The sequence below is a fragment of the Pelobates fuscus genome, chromosome 2, assembly GCF_036172605.1.
Source record: "Pelobates fuscus isolate aPelFus1 chromosome 2, aPelFus1.pri, whole genome shotgun sequence".
Taxonomy (NCBI): Eukaryota; Metazoa; Chordata; class Amphibia; order Anura; family Pelobatidae; genus Pelobates; species Pelobates fuscus.
In genome coordinates, this window is record NC_086318.1 from 98,084,953 (window position 1) to 98,094,516 (window position 9,564).

The 9,564-nt window shown below is 39.9% G+C and overlaps 1 protein-coding gene across 2 annotated transcripts in view; it reads left to right on the top strand.

Annotated features, from left to right (window-relative positions):
- Positions 1-9,152, top strand: part of LOC134586729 (phospholipid scramblase 2-like) — a 48,768-nt gene extending 39,616 nt beyond the window's left edge. For both annotated transcript variants that reach the window (XM_063442487.1, XM_063442488.1), the window contains exons 8-9: positions 353-514; positions 7,358-9,152. In XM_063442487.1, the coding sequence (XP_063298557.1) occupies positions 353-514; positions 7,358-7,396 (201 nt within the window). In that variant the 3' untranslated portion in view covers positions 7,397-9,152. The remainder of the gene's footprint in view (positions 1-352; positions 515-7,357) is intronic.
- The last annotated feature ends 412 nt before the right edge of the window (positions 9,153-9,564 follow it).

Sequence of the window (9,564 nt, forward strand, 5' to 3'; positions counted from 1 at the left end):
TTACCAATGTCTAAACCTGGATTTATTTCCAAGGATGTTCAGTTTTCCCCCCACTTTTTAGACCTATTTTGCACAAGTCATTTTAACCCCTTAAGGACCAAACTTCTGGAATAAAAGGGAATCATGACATGTCACACATGTCATGTGTCCTTAAGGGGTTAAACAAGGCTTTCCTGTGCCCATTCAAGCACATGCTGCATACATTTAGAAACAAAGAATTTCCCAGATAGCTCAAACACTGGGCATATTAGTAATTCTTTAGGTGGTGATCATGTAGTGATTAAACTCATTTATATTTAAAACGTATATGTTAATAATATAAACATTTTTTACATTTATTTTCCCCTTACAGTTGACATCGCTTGATGGTTCCTCTCAAGTTGGACGAATTTCTAAGCAGTGGACTGGTCTTGTGAAAGAAACCTTTACAGATGCTGACAACTTCGGAGTTCAGTTTCCAATGGATCTTGATGTGAAAATGAAAGCCGTTGTGCTTGGTGCATGTTTCCTTATTGTAAGTTGCATTTTGAGCATTAAAGTTAATGATTGCATTGTTGTTGCATACATTGTGCAAATAGCATGGGGAAGAATGATATATCATAAAGACTTTATTTACAATTTTTCTCCGTAACATTCTATGTTGATTAGCATTGCTATCTGTTGTAAATGCTTTGCTCTGTGATCTACTAAAACTGATGAAAAGTATCTATTTATGTGTTTATGCAGATAATGCATAACCATACACAGCAGAATTTACTTATGGAGTGCTTTTAGTAATTTCTTCGACCTCACTAAAACCTAAAGAGATGCTTAAAGCAACAAAACATCTTTAGCTAAATTAAGTGATTGCAGTCTCACTGCAGAGTTCTTTACAATTTACGAGGTAAATATCTTTTTTGTTTCTGTTTATGCAGCTATAGCCACACCTGCCCTGGCTATGACCCACACAGAATCCACTAAAATTGAATCGTGCTATTTTCAATCAGATCTTACTGCTTACTTTATTTCCTTTAGAACTCCTTATTACCTCTCTCTACAATCATAGAAGCTAAACAATTTAAGCACATTTTTCAGGAATTGTATAGGGAGCCTGTGTGAGTCACAGAAAGGGAAGGTACGGTTAGGTATTATAAAACAAAGTGATTAAAGTCCTATATTGCGAAGAATTGAGCAGTGAGATTGCAGTGGCATGAACTTTACACCAAAACCACTTCTTTAAGCTAAAGTTGTTTTGGTGGTTTTAAAGAGGAACTGACACTCTAAAACTAAAACTTAGTTCTTGCTTGTGCTACATATTTATTTATATTTTAAAATTCTTTTTAGATTATTTTTATTTTACGGCAAAGCATGTAAATTAGTTAGCCAATTTAGTGCCATAGTAATAGAGCATGCTCACATACGGCACTATAGAAGCAAAAACTGTGTACTTGTCTCTTTCTGGAATTTCGCTGATGCCCAAATGAGTGTGCGTTTGGCATCACTGGATGAATTCCTCACCCACAATGGAAGTACTGCTGAGTTAAGTTGCTGATAATGGTTTCAATAAAGGAGCATTCACAGTAGGGAGGCGGGGCCTGACACTCAACATGGACGCACTTTCCTATAGCTATATTTCCTATATTTCCTAAATCACTAAACCTCTCCTCACCTGAATATATTTAACACACTGCATCCTTACATTGGTTTAATCACTCATTGATATTTGTGTGTTTGTATATATGATCTACAAATCTATATAATACACTTTTTCTAATGTTCTCCCTTCTATTTTTCACTTTAACACTAACTTCTCTCATCACTAAAATATCGCTATCCTTTCACTCACCTATCCCTAGCAACACCATAATTATTACTTCAACCTTACTCCCCTCCCCTCTCTATTCAGCCCATGCACTCTACACATACCTTTCCAGCCTATCTCCACCAACTCCTCACAAATCCTCTACATACATACCCTCCTACAAAACTTTCAAATCCTACTCCCACCTTCACTTCCTTTCTATCCTTCTGCTCCTAGCTGCTGGTGATGTCTCTCCTAACCCCGGCCCCCTCGCAACAAACTCAGCACATACTAACCCAAGGATCCACACTAATCTCATACCCATCTCATGTTCCTCTAAATCCTCCTTCAATACTGCCCTCTGGAACGCACGCTCTGTTTGCAATATAACTAAATCCACTGCTGTCCATGACTTCTTCATCTCTCGTTCTATAGATTTACTAGCCATAACAGAAACCTGGCTCTCCCCCTCTGACACTGCTTCCCCTGCATCTTTGTCCTTCGGTGGTCTCCAACTTACCCACAACCCAAGAAACTCTGAATGTAAAGGTGGTGGTGTTGGGTTTCTCCTCTCCCCTCACTGCTCTTTTAAACCTCTTCCCACCCCCCCTTCTCTCTCTTTCCCATCATTTGAAATACACTCAATTCGCCTTTTCAAACCCTTCTCTGCTAACATTGCTGTTATTTACCGCCCCCCTGGTTCCCCTCTTCTCTTCCTTGACCACTTTGCTGCCTGGCTACCCTATTTCCTCTCTTCTAACATTCCATCCCTAATTCTCGGGGACTTCAATATTCCTATAAACCCACCTTTGACCTCTGCAGCCACCAAACTACTTTCCATCACTTCCTCCCTCGGGCTATCGCAGTGGGCAGATTCTCCCACCCATGTAGCTGGCAATACCCTTGACCTAATCTTCACTTATGCATGTACAGTATCTAATATCTGCAACACTCCATATCCACTCTCTGATCACCACCTCTTATCATTTGCTCTCACATACCCCCTCACCCAAAAACCTCAGCCTAACCCCCCTCAACTCAGGAGGGACCTTAATTCTCTTGATCTCCAACAGTTGTCATCTGACATTGATTCACAACTGCTGTCCATCCCTTCCCTCTCCTGTCCTTCACAGGCCATCTCCATATATAACTCTACTCTTACATCTGCCTTGAACACTGCAGCGCCACTCCAAACAAGCACCTCAAGGAGGACCCGCCCCCAACCATGGCATACTAAATCAACGCGCTACCTGCAAAGATGCTCCCGTTGTGCTGAACGCTCCTGGAGGAAGTCTCGTACACAATCAGACTTTCTCCATTATAGATTCATATTGTGCTCATACAGTGCAGCCCTTGCCCTTGCCAAACAGTCCTATTTTTCCACTCTCATTAGTTCATGTTCCCGCAACCCCAGGCGTCTCTTTCACACCTTTAATTCTCTTCTTCACCCTGCTGTGGCCACCCCCAAAACAAACCTTACTGCTGATAACTTCGCATGTTACTTCACTGACAAGATTGAACAGCTAAGGAAAGAATTCTCCCCTCCTTGCCTTTCTGTTTCTCAATCACACATAGATCATGCCTTTCCTACCCTTCAGACATTCTCCCCAGCTACTGACCAAGAGGTGGCTGCTCTTCTTTGCTCCTCTCGCCCCACCACTTGCCCGCTCGATCCTGTCCCATCTCACCTTATTAGATCTCTCTCCACTTGTCTCGTGCCTTCTTTAACACACATCTTCAACTGCTCGCTCTCCTCTGGCATCGTCCCTGCTGACCTTAAACATGCCACTGTAGTACCTATACTAAAAAAACCATCCCTCGACCCATCCACCCCCTCTAACTACCGTCCCATATCCCTGCTCCCTTTTTCCTCAAAGCTTCTGGAAAGACTTGTCTTTACCCGTGTGTCTCATTTCCTCAATTCCAACTCTCTCCTTGACCCTCTTCAATCTGGCTTCCGCCCTCTCCACTCTACAGAGACTGCCCTTATCAAAGTTACTAACGACCTAATCGCAGCTAAATCCAAAGGCCACTACTCCATACTAATTCTTCTTGACCTCTCAGCGGCCTTTGACACCGTTGATCATGCTCTCCTTCTTCAAACTCTTCAATCGCTTGGTCTCTGTGACTCTGTCCTCTCATGGTTTTCCTCTTATCTCTCCCAACGCTCATTCAGTGTCTCCTTTTCTAATGATACCTCCTCCCCTTGCCCTGTCTCAGTTGGAGTTCCCCAAGGCTCCGTCCTTGGTCCCCTTCTATTTTCTCTTTATACTGCCTCTCTTGGCAAACTTATTACCTCTTTTGGATTTCACTACCACCTGTACGCTGATGACACCCAACTATATCTCTCCTCCCCGGACCTCTCCCCTGCCGTCCTGCAACGTGTCACTGCTTGCCTTTCTTCCATCTCTGACTGGATGTCCTCCCGCTTTCTGAAACTCAATCTCTCAAAAACTGAGCTCCTTGTCTTTCCTCCTCCTAATACTGATCCTCCTCTTTCGCTCTCCCTCCAAGTTTGTGGTACCAACATCAGTCCATCCTTGCAAGCACGCTGTCTTGGCGTCATACTTGACTCTGGTCTCACCTTTGAGCCTCACATCCAGCATGTTGCCAAATCCTGTAGATTCCATCTTAAAAACATAGCCCGCATCCGCCCCTTTCTTGCACCAGATACTACCAAGGAGCTTGTCCATGCTCTAGTAATTTCCCGCATGGATTATTGTAACCCTCTCCTGATTGGTCTCCCCAATAGCCGTACTGCACCCTTACAGTCCGTAATGAATGCTGCTGCTAGATTGATTTTCCTCTCTAGTCGTTTCTCTCACACCTCACCCCTCTGCCAGTCCTTACATTGGCTTCCTGTATGCTATAGGAGTCAATTCAAGGTACTAACTCACACCTATAAAGCACTGAACAACTCTAGCCCCTCTTATATCTCCTCACAGATCCATAGGTATGTCCCTTCTCGGTCTCTCCGTTCTGCCCGTGACCACCTCCTGTCCGTTGTCCGCACTCGTACGGCCAACTCGCGCTTGCAGGACTTCTCACGGGCGGCTCCCTTCCTATGGAATAGCCTGCCTACCGCCATCAGACTCTCCCCTAGTCTTGCATCTTTTAAGAAGTGCCTTAAAACCCATCTCTTTAGGAAAGCTTATGGCCTCCAAGACTAACCCTTACCTCACATACCTGTCTCTTTCCCTCTCCTAAAGGGCAGCCCACCTTATTTGATTGTAAATTCCTGTCCTAATGTGTTTTACACCCCACCTCCTATAGAATGTAAGCTCGTTTGAGCAGGGTCCTCTTCAACCTATTGTTCCTGTAAGTTTATTTGTAATTGTCCTATTTATAGTTAAATCCCCCTCTCATAATATTGTAAAGCGCTACGGAATCTGTTGGCGCTATATAAATGGCAATAATAAATAAATAAATAATAAATAGCTCCGGTTCTCCAAACATGAAATTGTGACTAAATTGCCAAAAGCGACACAGAAACTAGCTTGGTTCCTCTGCAGACCGACACCCCAATTACCTGTACCGTTCTATGGCCGGAGTGTAACGGTCTGACAAGCACTTGCCTTGGTTGCGATCTGCAGCCTGGTGTGCCTGGCAGTTGGGGGAAGTGGCCGATCACCCGACCCGGTAAACACACCTAGCTGAAGCCTTTCAGCAGCTTCGTCACTCACCTCTGGACCGGTGGGGGTTATCCTACTCCCCGCTGGAGTGCTGAAACTCTCACGACTGTTGCTGCACTTAAATTCAATTGCACCATGTTTCACATGGTTAAGATGGCGGACGACTCCATTCCTTGAGGCATGCAGAGCACTTAATGAGAAGATACAGCAGGAGTATGTTGCACTATCCCTGAGGCGACTGGATAAAATATTTACCTGCTTTTGGGCCTCTCTGAAGGGAAAGCAAGAAGCATCGCTGCCTAAACCTCGAAGGGAGGATCACAGAAGAAGGATGCGGGTGCGGAGTGGGACCCCTCCTGGCACTCAACTACATCCAGTGCATGACCCCGATGCTACAAGGCCACTCGGGCCGAGGGCCAATAGGGGTGAGAACCCACAGCATTGTCCACACGGACCGAAGACCAGCCGCTATCTGTGACTACATAACACCAGGGCCTTCTGCCTCTCCAAACTGGAGATGGACTTGGACTGCTTGTGCCCCCAAGTTAGTGGCTCCCAGATGCAGGCCTCTATACCAACCTTGAGCTAGAGGGAGATCCCCCTCTGCACTCGTCTAACTGCAATCTCTCAACCCAGTGGCATATGTGCCCGCAGCCTGCCGAGCTCAGGCATCAGCTGACAGATGTATAATTAGGCAGCACACCAGTTTACGTTATAAGACTTTCTCATGACCAGATGATGCCATTATGTTACCTACAGCAAATACAGCCGTCCCAAGCTTGATTAGTTATGCTGGTTACGTTCTGAATAATATATTGTTTATGCATTCTTGAGTCACATACTTTACCTGCAGGAACAGTGACAATCTGATGTGAATCCAGTGGCCTTTTCTTACTCTCTTATTGCATTAACAAACTATTACTCATGGGCATAGCGCCCTAAATGTAATTCAGTTTAAGCAACCAGTCCCTATTCCTCAAACTCTAGCCTGTTAACCTTCTGTGATCCAACACTAGCACTGTGTCTCTCTAGCTTGAACAATTAATATAAAATGTGCAGAATAAGCTCTACTGTTTTCCCACTAAATGTTTACAATTGCTGGTTGTTTAACAGTATGAAATGCTGTCATGGTCCATGCACAACAAAATAAAAAAATAAATTAAAAGTAGCATTCACAGTATATTTGAGCGCTTCAAACAGACTTGTATCGAAAGCAGTTATTCGGCTACCAATAAAATGGTAGTTACACACAATGAGTAGAGGACATTCTTTTCATTTTTTTTTTTTTTTTATTTTTTTTTTTTTTTTTTGTAAACCTGGTTTTACACCAGGTTCAGTATTGATAACAGAGAATTGGTATTTTTACAGTTTCCCTCTGGTCCTTTTTATGACAAATATACTAGGTAATAAATATATATATATATATATATATTTGTTTCATCATTAGTAGCTTTCCTGCAATATCAGACAAAAATAAGACTTCCTGTAACAAATATATGTTGTGTAAAGCAAACATTTGAGGTTTGTTTATTTTTTTTATTTTTAAATGAAATCTGTTATCTGCAACTTATTTAATCAGTTTGTGGCTGTAAATTTATTTTAAAGCTGACCGACAAATATGTATTAGATTTTTGCAATCTGAGATACATTAACATGTTTTTTGAATTTGTCATTTACTCTGAATTTCTGTTGTAGATTTGTGCAGAAATTCCTTTCGGCTGCTTTGAACGAATCAGATGTCTGTTAATCTTTTGACAAATGAATCGATATTTTAATGATAAACAAACTGATTGTTTTGTCTAGAGCCTAACAGGCATTTTATTCGTTCAACTCAGCTGAACGAGAGAAGTGCACAAGTCTATCCAGGAGGTATAACACCTTAAAAGAAACAAACAAAAAATCACTAAAATCCATATTTTTAATCACATTTTTTTTTCTTTTGCAGGATTTCATGTTTTTTGAACATACTGGAGAAAAACACTAAATTCGCTGATTTATTTACAGAAGTTTCCATGAATCTTACGTGTTCCAAGAAGCTGTTTTGTTGAAATTTCTATCAAACATTTATATTTTACAAGTTTTAAATACAATCCTTTTTTTTTTTTTTTTTTTTTTATATATATAACTTTTTAATGTTTTTAAAGCATCAAGATAATCCGGTTAAATTGTCAAATAAGCATTTACTAGTCACAGAACATTAATCTTTGTACAATATTTTTATTTATTTTTTTAATCTTACAGTTTTTACTGTTAACCCTTTTTTTTATTTGTATCATTTAAATCTAGCCTTGTCAAATGTCAATCATCATGTAACTTAGCACCTTAAGGTACAGTGTGAAAATGTTTCTAAATAGATCCTATGTAGTGTAGTGCCTCTCAGCAGCTAATGTAATACAAGACAATACTTTGCAATGCTAAGGCTGCTTATTTTAAAGTAGCTTAATTAGTTAATTATAGTTATTACACTTTTAATAATCTATAACTAGAAAAAATTGTACTTAAAACCTAACATTTCAAGGCCTAAACCTTCTTACTGTGCCTGCTATCAGATGCTCAGTTAATTTAGGTAAAACCAATCTACCTCTTCAAACTGGAGAACTTCACTACAGGAATGAGGTATCTGTTGTGCTCATTTATATCCAAGTTGAATATTTTTTTATTTATTTTTTTCTACACCAGAATTCTTTTCTAAATAGTTTATTTGGTCAGTTATCATGTTTCACAAATTACCTACCTATTGCCTATTCTATAAAAATCAAAAAAGTCTTCCTTTTTTTTTTCTTTTTTCTAACAAGCTATGACTTATTCTAAAATAAGCATAAAGGAAATTCCCTGCATGTAAAATGTATATGTAAAATTAATGGCCACACTTATTGAAGTGAAATTAGGTGCCTTGATAAACGTGGCCCTTGTTTAATCTGTAGACTGTGCCTCTATACATGCAATTAGTGCTAGGCAATGCTTGTATGCATATTGTAAAATATAGTATGTGATGGATATATAGATATATACTAGACTGCTTAAACACATATTGAGTGCATTTCATTACATTTGTGCAATCTTGGAGATTGGGCTTCTGCATTCCAAATCTATGATTCTGGGCATTATATTAAAATGTATGCACTATAGTTAGGTTTTGTTGTGGTCACATGTGCCATTTCTTTTGAGATGTTAATGTTGTACAGTACATCTACCAAGAAATATATTTTAACATCCAGGAATCAGGCACACTTAGTCAAAATCTATGGACGTATAAGGAGGGCAGCAATTTGGATAGGCCGGTTTTCCTTATAAAAGCATTAAATTGTCCTGTGTGCATGCCTACACAACATGGAGCACAGTTTGGAAAATTCTAAATACATAGTGTGTATGTTCAAGTACAATGCATAGTTGCTGGGTATTTTTGCTTAAAATAGTTATGGGAGACACTTGCCACTAATCAGATAAACACTATAAAACATTTTTATTTTCATATTCATCTTTGTAAATATCAGTGTGTTTAAAGGCTTTTTTTCTATCTTTTTGTGCAGGAAGTTAAATTTGTAAACTATTAACTACTCGTAAAGTGCCTAATTACAAATGTCAGCCCTTCTGTGATTCAGATTGAGATTTAACAACTGTTGGAATGTCTGTATCATATATATTAATATGTATACATAAATACACATGTTGAAATGTACTTCATGTGTGCTTGTTACTTTTTTGTATAAAATGTTAGGAAAATAAATACACAATTTTTAAAGCTTGTGTTTTGGGTGTTCTGACATCGTATAATTTCAATCTGCAGATTAAGTTTTATGGAGAGGTAGTAATGGCCATGGTGTGTGTGGTTTTTTTGTTTTTTTTTGAGAGAAGAGAAATCTTATTTCTTGTGTGCACAAACTATATCTCTGTATTTGCTGCAATGTACAGATAAATTAAAACATGTGCATTGCTATCCAATCTTGTGCCATGAAAGTCTTAGACAGGCAATTGTGCTAGAGGAGGGAGAAGTAAGAGGCTATATAGCATCTCATTCAAATCATGTTTTAGAATTCTATACTTAGTGGATGATGACATCATCCGTGCACTTATTTCCTGCATTAAATGAGGAATAACACAGGATAAGGGGGCGTTACGGTCCCAAGCACCATCTGTGCCGCTTTAACAGAC